General features: G+C 47.9%; 1 protein-coding gene across 1 annotated transcript in view; it reads right to left on the bottom strand.

The window, feature by feature from the left end:
- C2H3orf20 (chromosome 2 C3orf20 homolog) overlaps nucleotides 1-23398 on the bottom strand; it is a 39091-nt gene extending 15693 nt beyond the window's left edge. Inside the window, exons 1-11 of the mRNA XM_021191749.1 lie at nucleotides 22921-23398; nucleotides 21687-21827; nucleotides 20703-20819; nucleotides 20174-20182; nucleotides 19687-19819; nucleotides 18523-18792; nucleotides 14765-14914; nucleotides 13363-13483; nucleotides 7922-8053; nucleotides 3696-3819; nucleotides 2179-2422 (exon numbers count right to left, since the gene is read on the bottom strand). Coding sequence (XP_021047408.1) covers nucleotides 2179-2422; nucleotides 3696-3819; nucleotides 7922-8053; nucleotides 13363-13483; nucleotides 14765-14914; nucleotides 18523-18792; nucleotides 19687-19819; nucleotides 20174-20182; nucleotides 20703-20819; nucleotides 21687-21827; nucleotides 22921-23398 — 1919 coding nt within the window. The remainder of the gene's footprint in view (nucleotides 1-2178; nucleotides 2423-3695; nucleotides 3820-7921; nucleotides 8054-13362; nucleotides 13484-14764; nucleotides 14915-18522; nucleotides 18793-19686; nucleotides 19820-20173; nucleotides 20183-20702; nucleotides 20820-21686; nucleotides 21828-22920) is intronic.
- Nucleotides 23399-23653: the final 255 nt, after the last annotated feature.

The raw sequence follows: 23653 nt of genomic DNA, 5'->3' as shown, positions 1-23653 counted from the left end.
CTCTCGTCCTTCTTAGAAGGGGGAACAAAATACCCATGGGAGGGGTTACAGAGACAAAGAGTGGAGCAGAGACTGAAGGAAAGACCATCCAGAGACTGCCTCACCTGAGATCCATCCCACATACAGCCACCAGACACTACTGTGGATGCCAACAAGAGCTTGCTGACAGGAGCCTGATATAGCTGTCTCCTGAGAGGCCCCAACAGTGCCTGACAAATACAGAGGTGGATGCTCTCAGCCAACCATTGGACTGAACACAAGGTCCCCAGTGGAGGAGTTAAAGAAATGACCGAAGGAGCTGAAGGAGCTTACAGCCCCACAGGAGGAACAACAATATGAATCAACTAGTACCCCCAGAGGTCCCTGGGACTAAACCACCAACCAAAGAGTACACATGGAGGGACCCATGGCTCCAGCTGCATATGTAGCAGAGGATGGCCTTGTTGGACATCAATGGTAGGAGAGGCCCTTGGTCCCGAGAAGGCTCGATGCCCCAGTATAGGGGAAAGCCAGGAAAGGGAAGCAGGAATGGGTGAGTGGGTGAGCAGGGGGCAGGGGGATGGAGTAGGGGGTTTTCAGAGGAGAAACCAGGAAAAGGGATAACATTTGAAATGTAAAGAAAATATCTAATAAAAAATTACATTGTGTAGCTGTCTTTTTGGCTACTTTGTAAAGGCTTCCTTTTTTCTTCCACCCTTCACCTATTCTCCATCCTAAGCCCCTGCTAAACAGAAGAGAAGCAAGTATAGAGGGGAAGAGGGCAGTGGGGCAGCGCTATCGTTAAGAGTACTTCTTGCTGATTGGGAGTGTCTAGTTCCTGGGGCAAGTTTGTTCTTCACTGTCGGACTTTCTATTTTCTTCTTGTTGTTGTTTCTTCTTTGCGCGTGACTACTTAACGAACTGCGACCAATATCCAACCAACAACTCACCCCACCTATCAGGGCCCTAGCATTTATAAACCCTCTGAAAAGCCCACAGACTTCCAAACATTACACAGTCACAGAAACTATCTGCAGCGGGCAAAATCACGTCCCTGCCAACGAGCACGAGGCAAACCATAGTCAGCTGTTGTGGACGGTCTGAAGCAGCCCCGTGTATCCCACACCAGGGATTAAAACAAAAACAAAGTCTTATAATATTTCTGTGTTTTAAAAGAAACTAAACTTCCAAATTTCTCGACACAACATTGATCTTGTATGTGTATTTCTGCCGCGGCACATGTGTGAAGGTGTGAAGTACAACGTTTAGGAGTCAGCTCTCTCCTTCTACTCTGTGGAACCATCTTGCCAGCCCCTTTGTAGCAGACGGCCACACTGATCTCCCCAGCACGCACCCCCCGCCCCGAGATCGCTCTTGTCCCTGGGAGCTGCCCCTGTCTCGCTTCTCCCATCCTTCACCCTCTCTGTAAATACCACTTTATGGCAGCTTTCCTGACACCCTGATTGAAGGCAGCCTTGCCAGCTTAATTCCAGTCACTCTGTTCCGGAAATGGGTTAGTCTTTTCTGTAGTGGACTAGAAATTAAGCATCCCAGCCTTCAGAGGCCTGATGGGCTCTATCATAAAGACTCAACATTTCCACGCTGTGGGGAAGCAGCTATGGATGATGCAAAGTGACAGATGTGATTGTGCTCCATTAGAATATCATCAAAGAATACCACTGAGTTTCCTCTCATTTCATATGTTATAAAACAGCCTTCTTTTGGTTTTCCCCAAAGTACTTAAAAATCTATAAGAATTAGGTAGCCAGGGTAGGTCTGGCCCGTGAGCAGTCCCTATTATGACACAGTGTTCTGAAACCTTTTCTTGTTATCCCCATTGCCATCTGAAATGCCATCATTTGGGGGCCACTGAAATGGCTTATCAAGTAAAGGTGCTTGTGACCAAGCCTGAAAACTCAAGTTCAATCTCTGGAACCCACACTGTGAGGAGAAAACCGATTCCCCTGATGTGTCCTCTGGTCTCCACATTCATCCCATGCCGTATGTACACCCATATGTGTGTACACACATACACAATAAATGCTCAAAGATAAAAAATATCACTTAAACACCTATTCATCTCCTATTGTTCTCCACCCCTCCAGTAGGAGCTACAGAGAGGGGCTTGTGTGGCTCCCCTGCATCCGCGCTACCCATCACGTCCCTAACGCTATAGAAGAAATGAAGGACTAAGCCAACCTTGGTAAGACTTTGATCTGGGCCTTGCTGCTCTTCTTTTGGATATGGGCCAAGGATGCGGGTATAGAGTCCTCCTTCAGTGTCTCGTTAATTACGGAGTCCTGTCGGGCTGACTGGATTCGCATAAGGTTTTCTCCTGGGTATAAACTTGTCTTACGGATCCGATCCTGATTAGGCCCGGGTTTCAACTTGACCCGACTAGCTTCTGTGTCTTTTGGGTTGGGGTATTCTAAGGTGAACAGACCTGTTAACAGGAATGCTGTTGTTACTTTCTCAAACTACCAGGTCACCGCTGATTCTGCTTCCTGGCCTCTACCGACTGGACCCTTGGAGCCTCTTTTAGCTCACACTCACTAACCTTCATGGGCCCCTGTCCAGCCTGCCTTGCTCTGCAGCTAACACACTGCCCCACTCAGTAGTCAGCGTGAATGAACACCTCTCATTTCTACTTGTTCTGCATGACCCAGCCTCAACCTTACTTTCTCCAGATGCGCTGTGAGCCTTGTCATCTCCACAGTACTCCACAGTGAGGTTAGGTACATCCTGGGTTCCCTTCCCTGAGAATACAGTCTCTCAGGCCTGATTTCATCCTCTTCTTTGTTGTGTTATGGGTTTGGTTTGGTTTTGTTTTCATCTTGCCTTCTCTACTTAGTCCAGTAGACATTTCTGAGGCCAGAGACCTATTGTTCCTTCATTCGCCTAGCAAGCCTTTATTAAATGGATGCTGGGTATAAAGACAACCCAAGACAGGCCCTTTGCCACTGAGAACTTGTGACAGAGGACCAAGGGGGTGGGCAAACAAGGGGGTAGTTACAAGACTGGGTAACAAGATTTATAACTAGAGCAATGTAGAGGACTTTCAGAGCAGCCATGGGAACTACCAGGAAGAGGTGGGGAGCCAAACTTTGTGAGGGAAGTTAAGGAAGGCTCACAAAGCAAAGGCACAATTGAACCAAGTCTCTGCTGCAAAAGAGAGATTCCCTGTAGAAGCTGTGTGGGAACGTGCCTGCAGTCCAAGCTAGGAGATGGTAGCACCTTGTTCGCAAGGGCCACCAGCAGAGTGGAGAGCACAGACATGGAAGGCTCCTGAAGCTTCTCACACGGGGGGCCTGAGATTGCTCTGTGTCTAGCAGTGACGGTCTTGTAAAGTGACTAGATTTTTCCCTTCTGAGATCATCCACAGAGGAGAGAGGAGCAAGCGCCAGTTATAAACGATGACAGAGGGCATAGGGGGCAAAGAAGAGAGGACACAGAGGAATGTACAAAGTCTGTGAGAGATGGGAAAATAACGTAATTGTACGGAGACACTAAAAACACAGAGTGGGAGAGCTTAGCCATTAAAGTTATCTCCATTCACGAGTCCTAGCTGTGTCCTCGGGCAATCCCCTTAGAAAATACTGGATGGCTCTGCCTCTCAGAAGGCAGAAGCTCAAGAGGTGAAAAAGACTCAGCTTTTTGACAGGTGACCCAATATTTGAGAGGCTTTCCAGGAGGCCCGTGCACCTCTCTGCCCTTACCTGCTGCCAGCAACACAGAGTTCATAAACTGAGCCACGGTCTTCTGAAACCGCTTCTTGATCTCAGCCAGGGTTCTGTTTATCTTTGACACCTTCTCATCGATGAGGCTGATCCTGCGAACTTGCTAGAGGGAGGCAAATGGGGTTGGGGGCAGTGGAAGGTTAAGTGACTGCTCCTTCTGCCTAGACAGTATCTCTGCCTCTCTTGACCCAGTCCTTTCAGCACGCAGGGCCAGACCTGACTCAACCCTCCCACTGTAGAGGGCTTCTTTGATGCTACTGTGTAGTATGACCCTTTGCTTTGACTCCCACTGTGCTATACGACTACAAAGTAAGTTAGCACTTAAGTAACTGGGTACATTTGTTCTGTCCCCCCTCCTAAACTGCAAGCTTTGGGGAGGCAAGGGCTGGGTCTTGATGTTCTCTGATTCCATGCAGAAGGTGCTCAGTAAATACTATTGCTTTATGAATGACTGGATGGACATAGGCTCCTGACACGTAGTGCAATAGCATTTCTAGAGTCCTTCCACCTGGCCAGCTACCTGAGTACTGGCTGTGGACAACTCCTAGCTGGAAAGCCAAGCTGCCTGAGGTTACAGAGACCAGCAGGTCATCCATATCGCAAAGGGTCAGGCTCTCACCTGGAATTGGGGTTACTCTGAAGGGTCATTTGGCTTCAGAACTTCCTGTGGTATCCCAGATACCTCTGCACCAGCTTCCCTGAAGTTCAACCTCTCTCTGCCCCAGTCCTCAAAGCAGTCATTTCCATTAAGCTTCTGAGTGCTAGTCTCATTTTCTGAAGCTGCTCTGGATAGCCAAAGGCCTCCACGGTACTGGAGAACCGTGCTCGGAATCCAGCGTTCACAGTGATCAGCCTTTCCCCCGGAAGCATTCCCTTGGTTCTTCGGCCAGTGGCATTTGCTTTCTAACTGTCCACATCTACCCGTTCCCATCATGTCTGCCTGGGATCTTGTTCATTTTTCACTTCCTTTTATCCCTAACATGGCTGACTCCTGAAGAGTAGGCTCTATGCTTTTTCTATTGCTCACTTAACAGAGTAAAAGTATGAAAAGTTTTCTTCTGTGGACTTTAAGCCTCAGATGGAGTTAGTAGGAAGAGGAGTAGACAGATAATCAGGACAAGGACTAAGCTGGTAAGAACCCCCATCAAGGATAACCCTAGTTACTAGCAAAGCCCGAGTCATTCTTCTGAGTAGTCCCAGCCACTACTTCTGGGCTAATTTTATTTATTTATTTGTAATTTATATCCACACTGGTTCCAAAAAGGATCCACGGCAGCACTCTGAGCTAATAAAGCATTTAAGTCAAAGCATTGCCTCGCTTCCAAAGTGCTGCCTTGATAGAAATATTTAGTGAGGAGCCAGGCCTCAGGGCTATAAAAGCTGGAGCTGCCATTCTGCCTGTCGCTATGATAGGTGGCTCTCTCGGGGATGGGTGTCTGGGGAAACCATTTAAACAAGCTTCCCAGTGACAGAGATGCTATCCTCCCCGAGTCCTGGCCTTTCTAGGTAGCCATGCATTTTTACAGAACCAGAGTCAAACAAGCTAAGCTTGTGGTTCAAACGACTGAGAATCCCAGGACAGAGTTAAAGTTGAGCTGGCCTTTACACATCGCTATATAGATCGGGAAACTTAAGCTATACCAGGAGAGTGCCTGGACCAAGGCCCTGTGTGGCCTCTTCCTAACCTGGGCTCTTTGCCAGGCTCAATGCTCTGAAAGTTTTCTTTGTCCTTGAAACTGCCATTTCCAAGGATCTAAGATGGACAGTTATCTGAGCTGGGAGTTCACGCAAAAATAACTTGAAAGGCTGAACCTTGTTGATCAGGACAAAGCTTGAAAATTCCATTGCTCACAGGAAATGATTACATTTATTCATTTGTTTCTGTTCATCTGGTTATAAATATACATTACAGAAGACACCATGACTTTTTAAATAGAAGCAATTACAGACAGAATGCTTTTTTAGCAAGTCAGCCTTCTCTGTTACTAGTGTGTCATCTATAATGCAACATGTTTTCTGAGGCTATTTTAATGCATCGGCCTGTTTATCTCTGTGTTGAATGTCCCCAAGATAGTCATGTTCCTTGAGTTATTGTGTCATTTTAAATAACTTGTCATCCTTCTACTTCCTGTCAGGCGGTGCCTTTGGGAGCCCCTTGATGGAGGCCTACACTCAACATTTAGCACAGTAGAGTAGAAATACAATGTGAGCTAGTTTAATGCTTGGCAGCCATATTCAAAACATCCTAAAGGTATAGTTAAGTCTAATAATATATTTATTTTCTCGAGTATATTTACAATGATCATTTAACACGCAATAAAAATTTGGCAATTACTGAGAAATTTTACGTTCTCTTCCTATTAAGTCTTTGAAACACAGGATGTAATTTCACTGAAATTTCAAATAAATTTGTACTCATTGCAGTTTAAAGGTTTGACAGCCTTGCGTGACTGGTGCTGTGTCTGCCAAATTGGACAGCACAGCTCCGCTCTAGCTCTGGCTCACTACAGTTGCACTGAAGTAAGGCAAAACTCCACTTGGAATTACTTAGTGTTCCCAGGCTGAGCATGCGTGCGAGCACACGGACTGTAGAGTCGGTTCATTCAGCTCCTCTGGAGGAGCTTTAAGTTGCTTTTGTCATGGTTCTCGGGAAGCACTAGGATTATCAGACACAGTATGCATTTAACAATGGCCATCAGAAGAACCTGGAGCCAAATGGACATGAGAGAGGCACCAACATGCAAGCCCCCTCCTCACGGCTCACTCATCTAGCCTACCTGCTTGCCAACTGTGCTTCCTTCCTCTCTCACTTTCTTTCCCATGTGCTGGTTAAATACTGTGCACTGTACCTAAGCCCACTGTAGTCAGAATTCTTGCCGCTGGTGTAGTCTGAGCTCACAGGCACCTGAGTGTCCTTGGTGTTCCTATGAGAGCTTTGGTAAACACCTTCTCTCCTCACGTCTCAGAAGCTCCCTGTGCCTCTGCTATGTGGCATGAGCCAGGCTGGACTCATAACTGGTGTGTGTTCTTTCACCCCTCCCATTAGACTGCAAGTTCCAGACTGGAAAGAGGCTTCACGTCTGCATCTCCAGTGGCTATCATGATACACTGCAAGTGCTAATCAAGGTTTGCTAAACTCTTTAATAAATTAACGAGAGAGAGAGAGAGAGAGAGAGAGAGAGAGAGAGAGAGAGAGAGAGAGAGAGAGAGAGAGCTGGAGAAAACGCGATGGGTAAGGCAGCCATGATGCTGTTCTTTGGGGGTATCGGGAGTCTTCTTCATATACTGTCTAAAATGAATGCCTGCCCCGTGTCTCTGTGTAACTGAAAGGCAGTCAGCTGTCTCTGAGGGCCTGAGAGACTATGGCATGCAATGGTAATGTCCCATAGCTTAAGAACACCTTGGTTGTCGGGTCCTTAGAATTGGTCATTCCAGCCAGGACGCCACTGAAGGGAAAAACATTATTACTATTTGTGATTCCTGCAGGGGGACAAGTGTAAACAGGCCTGCACTGGGCAAGCTGCCTCTACTCCAAGGAGCCAATCCTGGCCATGATTTCAACAAGTGAATTACAGTGATCTGCCCCATTCACATGGGCTCAGTTAGCTCAGTCTTACTTCCATGCCAAGGGCTGTCTTTTGGACACCTCGAGGTTTAGGGATGGCATCTGATTCGTCCACTCTGTCTTTTCTAGGATGTTGTTTTGGTTGGTCCACAGTTGGACCAGTGGATGGAAAGATTGGACTTAAAAAGGTTCTGTTGTATTTTTATCCTCTCAATAAATAATGGGAAAGTGCAGCCATCTCCCTGCTTATGGGATCTATATTCTCACAGATGTGAACATCTCCACAGATACCCCGACCTGCTCAAGTCCCTTGCGTACATGGCGTGGGATTCACCCTTTCCCGTACCCATGCCACCTCCAGATTTCCTGGCATACTAGTACAGTGAGGGCCCTGCACCAGTCGTTACTGCACTGTGTGCTCTTCAGGGAGTGAGGCACAAGCAGACTGTGTGTGTTCAGTTCAGACACAGCATTTTTCTCTGAGAAATTTCCATTCATAGTTGCTTAAGCATGGAGTTATGGAGAAGCCCTGCGTACACAGGAGGAGGAGAAGCCCTGGTGTGGCAAGCTCTGCTGGGACACCCTGAGCCAGGGCTAGATGCCCCACATGCTCTGCCCTACTCAAGCCACTTTGCCTTACCCGTTTGTCATGCAGCACGTTATGGGGACAGCTTTTGGGTGACACACTGATTGTTACCGTCTCATTCATGGAGGTGAAGGTGACGGTGATGGAGTCCTGCCCCAAGACTGTGAGCTTCATTTGTTCATTCACCTGCAGATTAAGAAATCAGCACTTGTGGATCTTTATTTCCTCCAAGCCCAAGGCACAAAGCCCTTTCAGCTTGGAGCTGAGATGTGTAAGCTTTCCAGATCTGGTGCTAAAGTCTGTGATCTCTTGGAGATCTTGAGAACGTCAGCAATGCCTTCCTTCCTTGTTCCTTCTCTTCCAACTCACTCTTAGAAACAGCTTCAAAACTACACAGGTGAGCCTGACAGCGAGCCAGCTTGAGTCCTGCACACTGCACTGGGACACCATCGTGGGTCCTGGATCACACAGCTGCAACTACTCAGGCAACTATTCAGCTGACTAGAATCTTGTTCTGTTCGTAAGCTGTTCAGTCTCCCTGAATCTCGGTCTTCAGCATGAAATAGGTATGGAGCTACTGTTCAGTTCAAATGATTTTTGGTTTTTGTTTTGTTTTTCAAGACAGGGTTTCTCCATGTAGTCCTGGCTACCCTAGAACTTGTTCTGTAGACCAGGATGGCCTCAAACTCACAGAGATCTGCCTGCCTCAGCCTCCAGAGTGCTAGGATTAAAGGTGTATGTTGCCACCACTACCTGGTCAAGTGACTTTTTTTTTTTTTTTTGAGACAGGGTTTCTCTGTGTAGTCCTGGCTGTCCTGGAACTCACTCTGTAGACCAGGCTGGCCTTGAACTCAGAAATTCGCCTGCCTCTGCCTCCCAAGTGCTGGGATTAAAGGCATGTACCACCACGTCCGGCCCAAGTGACATTTTTAATGGCAGGAGAGTCTTTCTATGCCATAAATGCTCCTGCCTCTCATGAGAGGATAGTTCAGAGCACGGAGAGCAGAGCTGCCTGTTTACTTCTGGACAATTTGCCAGTTCTGAGCATTATTTATGCAATGCCCCAGAGCATGCTACCCTCCACCACCATGTTCCTCCCAGTCTTCAGGGCTCTGAATATAACATCCCTTTACCTACAGATACACCCGTAGGCTGTTCTGAATCAAGAGAGCTCTCTACTCTGCTTCTTCTTTCATTAGTCCAGATGTTGGCCCCATAGTCAGGGCCTCATTGTCTCATCACTGAGTCTCTGCTTCATCACTCAATCATCTTCTGCACTCAATCATCTGGATCTGACCCATCAGCACCCCAAAGACAATAAATAAACCAGTATGTGCCAAGTCTCTGGATAGCTTCAGATTTGCTGATCACTCTTACATAAAAGAAACTACCCACTCCCTGTCCAGAGAATTATGGAGCAGAGATGTCATCATGAACTCAAGCTTTGCTGAGGGGCCAGGTTCTATTCCAGTTTTGAATCTTATCAATTGGGCAGTTATGGGGAACTTAATTACCTTCTCTGAGCCTGGAGATAATAGAGTTACTCAGAGAGTGCTGGGCATCCTTCATGGGCCAAAATATGCATTCATCTTACCATGGTACAGCTGTAACTTATTTATTGTCCTGCTTCCTGGGTACTTGCCCTCTCTTAAAGCCCACAATATAGATGCTCTACAAACTCAGTCAAAGCTCTTCTTCTTAAGAGATTATTTGCTACCTGACGTGTCTGTTCTCTCTCAGGTCAGGAACCAAATTATAGGTCCCAGATTTTCCACTGAGTCAAATCAGCGCATCTAAAACTGTACAGGGCATAGTAATAGATATGTCCAAAATGTTATTTAAAATGTGTTATTTTGTATGCTAACTAAAAAATCAATTAAATTGAATTAATTTAAGATGCTCATATCTGTTCCTGATCCAAGGGGTCTTGCAGTATCTTCATCCTCATCTACAGCTCATTCCTGGATGCTAGCATCCATTTATTAGCATGGCTCCTGTTTAAGAAGACCTGCTCAGTCTGGTTAGTAACCTCACTAGTCATTCTACTCATTCATTTCCTGATCCTCCCTTGTCTACAATACAAAAATTAGATTGTGTTACTTTTAATTATGTGCGTGTTGGCACGGGGGGGGGGGAGAGTTATGTCTATTGAGTGCAGGTGTCCACGGGAACAGAGCCTTCAGATCCCCTAGAGTTGGAGTTACAGGCCATGGTGAGCCACCCAGTGTGGGTGCTAGAAACCAAACTCGGGGCCTCTGCGCAAGCAGTACAGAGCCTTAGTGCTGAGTCAGCTCTCGCTCTGGTCTCTGCTTCTTCTTAATCGCCCACGGTGAGGCTTGACTGGGCATTCCTGCTCTTAGCTTAAAGGCTAAGCAGCTGCTCCGACTGCAAACAGAGTTGACCCAGTCCCTAACAGGTTGACCCTCCCACTGGTAACTAAAAAGTTGAAGAAAACAAAACCAAAACTCCCCCAAACTACTACTCAGTGGCTAAGAAGACTGGGGCAATGCCAGGCAGATTCTGAAGCGCGAAGTCTTAGGGAAGGATGAGCTTGAGAGAAACCGCTGTCTCGAAGCTCTAGCTTGGAGGCCACTGTTATGGCTAAAGCTGTCACCTTGTAGTGAGGGAATCCACATAATAAAACCTGGGCAACAAAATCACAGTAATGTGTGCAAAGACTTCAGGAGGAGTGAGTCTGAGGAGAGCCTAGAGTTCTGTGTACAAACTTGTCCATATCTCTGGCCAGTCCCCGAACCCTGCAAGAGAAGACAGTCTCAAGACAGCTCACAGGAAGCGAAATTAAAAATACAGTATTTTGAGCTTCTGTCTACTGCTAATGGGGGAAAAGTTCATAGCTTCAGTCGCTCAAGTTCTTTGCCTTTTAGAACAAGAATGTCCAATATCAGTCTCAAAAAAAAAAAAAAAAAATCAGGATTCTGAGATTCCACAGCATAGCAGCGGCAGTCTGTAATCCAAAGTTCTATGGTAGAAGAGGGACTAGGAAATGGTGAACCACCCTCAAGGCAACAGAGTGTTGACTGAAGCTGATTGTGTTTGGCACAACCAGGACACAGAGATCTTCACACATTAGACTCTGAGACAGCTGATGTGATCATATTCAATGATGAAAGGAAAACTAAGCTTGTCATAAAAGTATTTAAGTTAAAACTGGTTAAAGATAGCATGCAAGAGCTAGAGAGATGGCTCAGCAGTTAAGAGCACTGACTGCTCTTCCAGAGGTCCCGAGTTCAATTCCCAGCCACCACATGGTGGCTCACAACCATCTGTAATGGGATTCGATGCCCTCTTGTGGTGTGTCTGAAGACAGTGACAGTGTACTCACATATATAAAATAAGTAAGTCTTAGAAAAACAAAAAGGACAGCATGCAAACTCTCCAGAGCCTGGTGCCTGGTAATCCCACCTTATGTCACTGTGTTCCCTTCCTTCACGGGAGCACACAGGAACTCTTAAACGATGCCACACCAGACCCAACACAGAGCCTTTAGGAGTAATGCTCTTCCATTTTATCTAGAATTCTCCTCCCTGCCCCACCTCTGAAGCACACACATCACTCCATGTCATAAGTCATAGGCCACCTTCTATTCCAGGCTACTTCTGACTGCATAGACCTTTGCTGTGCAGCTCCAGGATGAGGCACAGAGCTAAATATCTGGGTATGATAATGCACACCTATAATCCTAGCAATCAGAAGACTGAGCAGAAAGATCGAGTTCAGTGCCAGGCTGTCTATATTATTGCCTCAGATAGGCATTATTGTGCAGCAATTTCCTCCAAATTGAAACACTGTCCTGGAGGGAGGACAGAGGCTCCTAATACTTAGGAAATGAACAAGCTTTCAAGTTCAGGAAAGCCAAAACTTAAGGCTCACAGGGCCCCTGCCTAGAGTATATAATAAGAGAGAAATGGCTTCTGGGGAGGAAACTCTGGAACCAGCTGAGCTGTCGGGAACGACACTGGTAGTTGCCAGCTGCCTACAAGCTGTGTAGAAAACTCTCAGGATCCATCTTTCATGGGCTATCACCCATGCTAGGGATGGTTGCTTGATAATGCAGCTGGTTGCTTTTGAGCCCCTCAGGCTGTTTAAGTAACTCTCGCTCATACACTGATAGGTAACTCCAATAAATTCATCTGTCAAGCCAGACTGTGGTAAAAACATTTCTTTGGTTTGTGGGTTCATGCCCTATCTAGGGTGAGCAGACATTGTTCACACCTTCTCAGGAAAGTCACCCAATGGGCACTATTTTTAAAACGCTATAAGGTCAGCAAGAAAGCTCAGTGGGCGAAGGTACATGCTGCCAAGATGGACAACCCAAATTCAAGCCTTGGGACTCAGGTGGTAGAAGAGAACCAACTCCTGCAAATTGTCCCCTGACCTCTGCACGTGTGCCATGGTATGCCCTCATCTGCACACGTATACACACACACACACACACACACACACACACACACACACGGGAAAAGAAATGCATGCTGTACATTTACTAAATATGTTCCTTACTTAGTTAAATTACTGTCTTGAACTCTGATAGCCGGATAACAACTGTGCCCTAAGAGTTATAGAAATATGGAGACAAATGAATCAAAGCCTTACTTCTAGCACAAGCAAGCCAACCTCTCCTTTTGTGCCCCTGCTGGCTAGAGAAGTCCTGCTTACTGAAGGTAGAATGTCCTAACTGCTACCCACAATGTTTGCTTCTGTAAACAGGCTTAAGTACAGTGAAAGTTGCCCTCCATGGTCATGAAATGCAAACCCGTCTGAAAATGGCCATGTAGTAGGCAGGACATTTCAAAACTAACATACAGCCTACAAAAACTGTAAACAAACAAACAAACAAATGAACACCCACAAGTGAACAGCTGCATTTGCAGAGCATGAGCTCAGTCTAAGCCAGGATAAAATAAACCTGAGTTTCCCAACGGTTCAAGTATTGCTTGGTTCTTCAGGAGTCAGTTTTCTACAAAGTAAAATAAAAGTAATAAAATGTCTAAGAAAGAAGAAAGAAAAAACATTAAAAATAAAACTGCCGCCGGGCGTGGTAGCACACACCTTTAATCCCAGCACTTGGGAGGCAGAGGCAGGCGGATTTCTGAGTTCAAGGCCAGCCTGGTCTACAGAGTGAGTTCCAGGACAGCCAGGGCTATACAGAGAAACCCTGTCTCGAAAAAACATAAATAAATAAATAAATGAATAAATAAATAAATAAAACTGCCAAGTACTATAAATGATGCTTCACAAAGTGAAGGATACTTTACAATAAAATCAAATAGGAAGGAGGTTCCATGAAGGATCAGTACAGTCGCCTACCATTGCTATAGGCTGGTGAAAAGCAAGTGAACCTACTCTGGACCACTGCTGGCTGTCTCATGACCACTGAACAGGATCGGGTGGTCCCAGGGCAGTGTTGTCTGACAGGCACTTCCTTCAGTGCTGAGCAGCCTGTGGAGGCCACCCCGACCGTGCTGCCCGTGTACCTTGTATTCCAGAGAGAGCAATGTCTCTGTCTTGCTGGCCCAGCTCCACCTGTGGACTGTGTAGCCCTTTTGGTCATTTGTGATCCCACCTTCTTCATCCAAAACCAAGACATATGGACAGCTGAGAGAGACAGAAAACATAGAAAGTACTTATAGACCCTGAGAAAACCCCTTCGTCACTACAGACTACAGATGGGCAGGGCTGGGAGAGTCTGCCCCAGTCTGAAAGAAAGTTTACCTGACATAGTCTGAGGAAGGGAATGAAAGAGTCTGAAGTCTCCTGTGATCAGCTTTACCTCTCCACTCACTGTGGTCTAAGACTCCTAACACCAACTGATGCTAGTGGGAGTGTCTATGGAGAAGGGACAGGCTGAAGCAGGCAAGGCAGGCTCAAGTAAAACCCAAAAGATGAAAATTTATTTATTTTTCTGTAGCTCAGGAGCCTGGCACAAAATGTGAACTAGAACATGTAAACATGAAAGGAAGTCACTTCTTCCACAAAAACAAAAACAACAACAAAACAAACAAACAAACAAACAAACAAAAACAACTGATGTCGAGCCAGACAAAAATCAACACTTGGCTATCAAGAGTATGTGCTGCTCTTTAGAGACTCCGTGCATGGTGGTCAACCTGAAATGTCAACCTGAGTAGCTTGGAAGCGCCTAGATTAGTGGATCATGTCTCGGGGGTCTACCTGTGCTTTCAGAAATGAGCCAGTCCTCAGGGCTCTATGCTAACCAGCAGATTGATCCTTTGATGGTTCATAACACACTGGCATTATTAGGAGGTGGTGAAAGGCAGGAGGCATGGCCTAGGGAGCGGAAGTTAGTCACTGAGCTGTATCTTGGGGAGGGCTGTATTTTGCTCTGATCCCTTCCTGTAAGTTCCTTTGTCTATTTCCTAGGTCACCATGATGAGAACCTCCCTAATCCACTGTGCTATGCCAAACTAACAGCTCTAAAACTGTGAGCCCAAATAAGTCTTTGCTTCTTCAAGTTACATCAGCTGCTTTGTCACAGTAACAAGGAAAGTAACGAAGCAGCACTCATCTTGTTCACCCACTCCTCGGGTAAGTAACTTTTTCTATTAAAGAATTATTCCAGATGTAAGAAATGGGGATGTAGCTCAGTGGCAGAGTGCTCCTTTAGTATTTATGAGCTCCTGGTCCTTAACCCAAAAAACAACAACACAAGAATGGAGATCTTAGTGTCCTGGGGTACCCAGTGGAGTGGGTTCCTTCTCACTGTAGAAAATGCAGCACGGACCCAGCAGCTGGGCCTCCAAGTACAACGTGTTCCTGCAGGACTGCATCATCCTGCCTCGATGGCTCTTTACACTCCTCCTTTAACTTCAGTCACCACCTTACCTCATGAGGCTAGACTTCCCCTGATCCACTCACCAGTTCTTCAGGTTGTAGTAAACACAGCCCAGGCCTTCAGCATTGAACAGAGCCAGGAAGGTATTAGGTATGTCATTAAAGAGGCAGGTGATGGGTTTCCCTCTGCAGCACGTGGGAATCTGAAGTAAGGCGATATTTCCGGAGGGATAGCTGGCAGATACAGTCAAGTCGAACTAACAGAGGATTCTCGAGGTGCTGGCCTCAGGGGTCCCCACAGAGGCATGTGAAAGGATTCTTCTCTTGTGTATTGTTCCCTTCCTTCACAGATCCTGTCTGTGCTTTGCATATGCCATGCTTAATTAATTAGAGAACCCAGCCATGCCCCAGGTCCTTCCTGTATCTACTTCTTACTCCTCACACTTCCCTATGAGAGGTAGTCCTATCTCTGTTTCATATGTCAGTAGGGTTTTCACAGGCCTGGATGGTACCAGGGACATGGACTTTTAATGCTAAAACATGAACATCTCAGGAAAACTAGAGTGAGGAATTCACCCGAGTGAGAAGTCAGAGGGGTAGAAAACACCGTGTCCCCATCTGATGCCACAATGACTACAGAGCCCTAGCATGGGCTCCAGAGCCAGCACTATTTCCAGCACTGTCAGGCTGTCTCCCCCTTTGACCAGTTTTGTAGGAAAATAATGTCTCTCTGCCCCTTGCCGAGCTCAGAGGCCTCAGGAATCACTGATCCTCAGAAAGGCACAGTATTGGCAGCTTCTTCTCTGTATAGAACGACAGAAGCAGTGCTGCAGGTAGGAGGACTAGACTGCCTGGCACTGCAATCCGTCTCCCTCAGTTTTTCCCACCAGCCAAATAAAAACAGAAATGGAAGGAGGGAGGGTGATCTGCAGGTAGAAAGGACACAAAAGAACCCATCTGAAATTCTAGAGCTTAAGTAGATAGTGCAATGGGCAAAACAAAGTTTTCCCTAAATAAGTACAGCAGTAAATTAAACAAGAAAATACAAAAATCGTTTATGGGAAAGCCAATGAGCTGAAATTATCCAGACTGTAAAAAATAAAGGGAAAGAAGAAAACCCAGCCTGACAGCTCATGCCTGGAGTCCCGGAGCCTGGGAGACTGAGGCAGGAAAATACCTGAGTTCTAGGCTAGCCTGGGCTGCATGCTTTCAGGTCAGCCTGAACAACAATGTAAGATAGTATCTATCTAACAACAACAACAACAATAGCAACAGTCCAAGGATGATTAGAAACTCAGGGCGCCAGGAAAGATCATCAGGCACAGCAACATATGCATAACAGGAATCCAGAAATCCAGGGGAAAGAAGGAGACAGAGAGGATATCTAAAGAAGTACAATACACTGAATGAAGCTGGATGTGTTTGTGAGCATCTTTAATCCTAGAATTTGAGAGACAGAGGCAGGCAAATCTCTTTGAGTTCCAGGACAGCCAGAGATACACAGAGAGACTCTGTTAGAAGAAGAAAAAGAAGAAGGAGGAGGAGGAGGAGGAGGAGGAGGAGGAGGAGGAAGAGGAAGAGGAGGAGAAAAGGAAAGGAATGGAATGGAAAGGAGGACTCACAACACTTGTTAACTTAAAAACTTACCACAAATCTTTAATAATTAAAACAATGTGGTCTGGCATAAGGATAGACATCAAAATTAGAACAGTGAATTAAAAATGAGTCTAAAAATAGATCCTTCCATCTATAGTCAATTTATTTTTGCCAAGATTTCCAGGACCATTCAAAGAGGGGAAAGTGGTCTCAACAAGGCACTGGGACAATAGGACACCCATGTGCAGAGGAATGGGCCCTTGGCTCATACAAGATGCAAATGCTGGCTCTGGACCTATACTGAAAGTTCCATCTATAAAGCTGTTAGAAAGGAAACACAGGGTAAATGCCATGACCTTAGATTTGGCAATGATGTCATGGATGTGAAACCAAAAGCATTAGCAACAAAAATTGAGAAATTTGGACTTGATCAGGGGTAGAGTGTGTTTGGCACACTGAAGTCTTGGGTTCAAGTCTTAGCAACTGCCTCACCAAAAGAGAACCAAAGGATGAGCAAAGGGACTAGAACACACTGCAAAGGTCGCCCCCCCCCTCAAGGGGGCAAAGGCAAAGCTACCCAGCATCACTGAATCCAGGGGGATTCCCGCTGACTCCTGTGAAGAACGCTAAACTGAGCACAGCTGGTTCTGAGGGCTGCACCAGGAGGGTGAAGTCAGCGATGGCCTGACACAGGCCACCACAAAGACGAGCTCTTTCTTTTAATCTGAGCTCTGTGTGCAAAGACAGAGTTGGTGGCTAAAGCCAGCACTCTACAGAAACCAGGTTGTGAAGAAAAGCTCTCCAAACATTTCCCTCAGGAGGGATTCAACAGCTAAGGTGGACCTTAGTCTTTGGACACAGTGCCGCAGAGCTTCTTTAAGATTACGTGGTCCAACTCATTCAGCATGTAGCCAAGAGAAGCAAGGAAGACAGATTGAGGAGGAACGTGTGCAGGGTCACAGTGCTGGCTGCTGTGGACTGTCAGTGACAGGTAGCGTCATGTAGGAGACAAGCCTCTGGGAGTGTCTGTGATGGGATTTCCTCCCAGAGAGGTTTCACTGAGGTGGAAAGGCCCATCCTGAATGCAGACAGCACCACTCTGTGGACCAGGGTTCCAGACTGGATAAAAGGGAGGATGCAAGCAGAACACTGGGGCTCATCGCTAGCTGTTTTCCGGCTGTGACTCATGTGAACGCCTCCTTCACACATCTGCCAGCAGGCCTGACATGGAGGACTGTACCTTCATACTGAGAGCCAAAATAAACCCTTCTTTCCCCCAAATACCTGGTATGGTGTTTGGTCACACCCCAACAAGACAAGTAACGAATATACATAAGAACCGTCCCTGACCTCTGTGACTCCCAAGGAGAAAATGGACTTATTGGCAGGATGCCATCACTGTTGGCGTCAAGTTGAGTGTTCCCATAGCAGTGGGTAAGAGGTTGGAGGTGATTCCACCTGTGGCACCTCAAAATTCTGGGACAGGTAAGAACAAAAGAATCCCAGGCAACCCCTCTCCAGTCCCCTTGCTAGAACGCTAACTTGTAAACCTGTGTCAAACCTGGTTAACGCAGTGAAGAGTCAGAGCTAGGGCAGGGGAGCCCCACGGTCTCTCAAGCAGCAGCTTTCCACGGGCCGTAAGTTCCCTGCTGCTGCAGCTCAGGATTTACACATGTGTGGATGTACACACGCGTGCAGATTTCTTGGAAGAGGGTCTATAGTGCCCATCAGATCGTAAGAGAAATGTGTCCTGTTCTGCCACCACCCAGCATAAGCATCCAGGCATCCAAGGCCGAGCTCAGCTGTAGGTCAAGCAAATGTGTAGCAAGTGGGATGGGGGCTTAGGCTCCAAGCACTTGAACCTTAAAGGTGAAGCACAGCGACCACAGGGGTAAAACCACCGGTGAATAAGGATCAGGCAAACGACCCTCCCCAAACCATTCAGACATACCTCACTTTTCCTCCCGGCAGAGCCTTGAAGGCAGGGATCTGCCTGCACACGCAAGCTTCTCACAGGTATTAGGGGCTTGATAGACTCCTGCTTACCTGAACTGTACTGAACTTAAACTCTGAACTCTTTCAGTCCCCGCAGAGCCTGACCTGGACCAACACTTGCCCCTGGGGAGCACCCCCTACCAGGCTTCTCTAGTTGACCAAGAGTCCCCAGTGACCAGTTAGCTGTTTCGAGCCCAAGGGTTCTCTGGGACTAAGTTGGGCAGAAAGAGTGACACCCATCCAAAGGATATTAAATGAAGGACGAGCCGTCATAGAAAGTGTAATGCAGCTTGATGGGCTTCTTGGGCCCCTTCCACTCTTGAGAATGGCGGCCCATTTGAGCATGCTGGCTGGAAGGCTGGTGAGGGGCGGAAGCAGTAATCTGAGTCCCCGTAGTGAGAGGATGGTGAGAGTCCCCCTTGGAGGCCACCATTAAATGAGAGGATATCCTTGACCTGTAGTTTCGGAAAATCATGGGGCAGGAGGCACTCCTCCCTCTCCATAAGATCCTTTCGGCCTCTCTGTGGGAAGGAGATGAACGCGTCTTCTAGGCGCTCGATTCTCACTCTCCAGAGAGGTTCTCCATAGCCCATTCCCAACATCCAAGACTCCCACCCCAGTCCCCTTGTCCTAAAGCACAGATCCCCGTCCTGTTCTTCCTCATATGCAAAGGTAGTATTTTTAGGAGGACATGGGAAGGTGGCAGTGCCCTGGGAAGATGAGCCCTGTCTGATTGTTTGCACCTACAGAGCGTGACTGTGCACGGAGGGGGGACTCTGGAGCAGCTGGAGACACGCTATCCCTTCACCCACTGTCCTGAAGTTCCAGGTGGGATTATTCTAGCACAGTACAGAGGTAAACTGGGCGAGTGGTTGCTCCTACCTGTGACCTGGCCCAGTGATCCCAGAAGACATAGATGTGGAAAGGGGGTTAATCTTTATGAGCTAGGCCGCTAGAGAAATGGTTTCTGCTAGGCATCACAGTACCCCCAAACAAGATACTGTGAATCACCCATGTGAATGAAATTGTTTTGAGAGAGATTTTTTTTCTCTTGAACACTTAGCAAACTATGTCCCCCAAAAATTACCACTTAGGGCACAAAGTCTATGAACTGCAATGACACAAATGACTTCCTTGGGTGAGAGAGGATGTTTCAGAGGCAGAGACAGTTGAACAGGAGTTGGGCTAACAGAGCAGGGCAAGCTCCGGAACTGCTTTTTTTTTTTTTTCTTATCTGTAAATCGGATGGACCGTGTGCTCTGTATGTGTGTGCGTGCGTGTGTGTGTGTGTGTGTGTGTGTGTGTGTGTGAAGGACATAGCTGGGCTGACATGAGGTATGCATTTACTGCTGTGACACCCATCTGTCCTTGTGCCCCATGTGCTGTGGACACCGTCCCCATATCTAGGCACTCACATGTGGCGACACATATCCTGCAGCTTTTCCCGGGCCTCAGGGCAGGGGTCAGGTAACTCGACAACAGTGCTTTCAGGAGGGGTCCGGGCTCGGACGGGCGGAGGCGAGACGTCATCCAGGGGCTTTGCCTTTGCTGTAGTCAGAGGCGAGGAGATAGAGATACAGATATGGTGGGCTCCAGAGGTGACTCCCCGAGTGTCACATTCTCCTGGGAAAGGACTGCGGAACATGTTAGGAGGCTCTTTTGTGCTATGCTGCCATAAGGATCATTGCCTGCTAACTCGGTCAGTCAATAATTCAGAGGCTGAGGAACACAGCGGTGAACAGCAGCGATAGCAATGAAGTGGCCCTCACTGCCGATGCTTCCCTTGTCCCCTAGAGTCAGCCCCCCCTTTACCAAGAACAGTGAAGCATGAGGAAGACAAGTCACACAAGCAGCCAAGATGGGTGAAGAACTGGCTTCAAGCTTCTCAACTTCTAGCCTTACCTCCAGTATCTGTGGGAATTAAAGGGGCAGCATGAGGCAACCCTGGCCCTCCTTCACTACCCAACTCCCCCCACCCACCCCACACACCTGTCTGTCTAGCTCATCTGTCATCATAGTTGGCAGGATGGATGGAAAGCCCCGAGGCCTTTCCTATTCTCAGCAGGCTCCTCCCACACACCTTCCCTGGGAGCTTCTTTCTCTCATCTGCTATCTATTTCCCCTGCCCTTCCCTCCCTCCCGGGTGGGATTCTCTCAATAGGGCAGGAGAGTCTTCTGTGGCTTTGCTTCTGCCCACGCACAGTGGTAGTCCCTTCTGGAACACAGAACTGGAGTTTGGGATACAAATGCCACTATTTCCCCACTGATGGTGTGGCTGGACAGAGCTGTCTCCTTCACACCCTGGATACTGCCTGGGTCACAGAAGCAGATCGAGTGGGGGTGGGGACACGCAGGGAAAGCAATGCAAGCCTGCTGCTGCGACTGGATGTGCTGCGGCTCTGGAGTGGCTGGGGATGCCGCTTTCCCTCACCTTTCTTCCTGCTTTCCTTTCCTGTGCAGAGGGAGAAGCTCAGGCAGGCTGTGGAAGTCTGGTAGACCAGCTGGTAAGGTGTGTTCACTCCCATAGCAGAAATGTTCATGGAGGATTCTAGGGGGAAAGAGTAAGTCTTCTAGCTGGGCGGTGGTGGCGCACGCCTTTAATCCCAGTACTCGGGAGGCAGAGGCGGGCGGATTCCTGAGTTTCAGGCCAGCCTGGTCTACAGAGTGAGTTCCAGGACAGCCAGGGCTATACAGAGAAACCCTGTCTCGGAAAAACAAACAAACAAACAAACAAACAAAAGTAAGAGTAAGTCTTCTTTACCATGCTTAACACTTCAGTTAAATTACAAAAATGTAAAGTATTCTTCTCTTTTCAACAGTGGGCCAGCTATTCCAAGGTTAACCTGGAGTCATAAACCAACCAGGAAGTCTTGTAAGGAAAGACCTCATTTTGTTGCTCGCTACAAAACAGGATCTGCATGGGCCATACTTTGTCTCATCGACGGACAGTTTATTTCTAATTTTTCTGCCTTTCCAAACAATTCTGTAACAAGCATCCCTGCAGGACTGTTTGTACTCGTGGAGCTGAGTGGTGGCTAGCGCTGGGAGCCGATTCCCATACACCATAAACAGGTGAGCTCAGACCCAGAGCGCCAGGATCGACAGCAGTCTGAGGAGTGACCTCCTTGCTGTGACATCTTTACCATGTATCCTAAAGGGCTACACTGCAACCGACTGGAAACTGTAAACTTCGAGGACAGACTGCTAAGAAGCACACCCTGGGAAGGGCCTGAGGGGCTAGACTGTGCGTTGGGAGGGGCAGACATGCCCACCAACTAACGGCTGCCCTCTGCCAGGGGTGCAGGAACTCTTCTTGCCAGCAGAACAACCTCCAGAGCTGCTCCACAGCCACCTCCACCCGTGGGAGCGTGGGCCTTCCTCTCACCTTGTTAGCGTATTTGCACTTCTTCCCTACCTTTCCCCAGCTGGGCTGTACTCAAGCAGCTTTTCCCAACCGTGCCGGTCAGGCAGTCAAAGGCCATCTCCTTTGCATTGAGGTGGAGGAGCTGGCTGGCCTCAACAAAGCGCTTGGTGATGTCCAAAGGATTGGCACCTGCTGAAGGAAAAAGGAAAGATAGTGTTTTCCTCCTGGCATAGATGACTCTTCCCGAAAAGGGCCTTTACCAATGGCCCAGGAACTAAAAGTGAAGACTTACTCCTGATGGAAGAATGAGGAGCTCCTGAAGTGCACGCTTGGTTGGACAGAGTTCAAGATCCAGCAGGCAGCATTTTGCTCCCAGCCTACCTGCTTGCCTGCCCTCATGCTCCTCTACCCCTGCCTGCCCCCTGTCCCCCTGCCTGCCCTCCTCCCTGCCCCTCTGCCCCCTTCCTGTCCCTCTGCCCCCTTCCTGCCCCCTGCCCCCCTGCCTGCCCATAGCTGAGCACTAAGGACTTCTGCTGAACTTCAGGGTCTTCCCCGGCCCTAGAATGGCCCTCAGTTTGGAGGCACTGGGCTCTTAGAATTCCTTTGGCATTGGTTGAGCCAGACTCTTGATTCATGAATTCCATGTCTCCACTCATCAATGAAGCTCCGCCCACCTCTGCACCATCACCCCAAGCTCTTCCTTCAGCACTGCTAACCTCTTGCTGCCACCACCACTAAGTTTTGAATGGACTCTCCAGAGATGGGTGACTGGAAGGGAGGGAGGGTGGGAGAGCAGGGGGGAAAGGGGAGGGTACTGGGTAGGGAAGAGGGAGGTGCACCTCTTGCCACAGACTCATGGCCACGCCCCTCCCACCCCGCATTCCCAGTGCATACTTATACAGGTTAAGTATCCCTTATCCCAAGGTTTAGAACCAAAAGGGTAAATGCCTTCCTGTATATACTGGGATGTATGGGGATGGGACTCAAAAGACATAGAATTCTCTGATGCTTCCTGAGCCCCCTGTATGCAAATTGAATATTGTCTTACATGCAAATTATCATGCACTGTCATCAGTGGAATATTCCATTGTGGTATCATATGGGCACTAAATAGCCTTTAGACCACAGAATATTTTAGATTATGTATGCTCAACTCATACATAATGTTGGGGTGCATGTGGTATACACACACACACACACACACACACACACACACACACACACACACACACACATGCCCTACCTAGCTGTGTAGAAACAGAGGAGGATCTGTGAGCAGCCTTACCAGAGGCAGACTCCACCATGGCCTTCATCTTCAGGGAAAGCAGCTCCGTCAGCAGGTGGATGGATTGCCGCTGGAACTTGTGCAGGGTATTTTGGCCATTGGGCATCAGCTTAGCAGAGGCGGAGGTGGGGGGGACGTACTTGCCCCCACTGGTGGCTGCGGACATTAGTGGAGGTGGTGGGGCAGGCGGGAGTTGCTTCTTCTGCATGGGGAGGACTTGCACTGGGATCACTTCTGCAAGCACCACTGTAGGAGTTCCAAAAGTGATCACCAGATCCTGAATCTCGGATGCAGTGGGCACTCCAGGGTCGTTGATAAGCTCCTCCCAGGTGAACTCAAAAATATTCCTAATGCCTTTGGGGATGGAAATGCCCGCGTTGCGGCAAACAATGAGGAGTTTGGAGACGTTCGCCAGCAGTTTGGGCGCTGAGGCTGAGTATTGCAGGTACAGTTCTCGGTTGCTTTTGACCTGGCTCATGTTGTCTGGGCAAGCATGCTGCTAGGTGACACTGTCCATCTCGAAGGAGAGGGACACTCAGCTGTAAAGACTCAGCACTCTGACAAGTGAAGAGATGGGTCAGAAGCTCTTACCTACAGAGAAGTCTTGGGGAAAGATGGAGTGCACATGCAGAAATCACCCTCAAAGGTCACTGGGCCATCCGTTTCTGTCTCAGAAGGATGAGAAGGTTGCTGGTCATCCTTGCATGCCAGAATGAAGCACTGCTCCCCTCCC

Source organism: Mus pahari, chromosome 2 (assembly GCF_900095145.1).
Source record: "Mus pahari chromosome 2, PAHARI_EIJ_v1.1, whole genome shotgun sequence".
NCBI lineage: Eukaryota > Metazoa > Chordata > Mammalia > Rodentia > Muridae > Mus > Mus pahari.
Note: the sequence above shows the minus strand (reverse complement) of the source record. Positions and strands in the feature narration are given on the sequence as shown.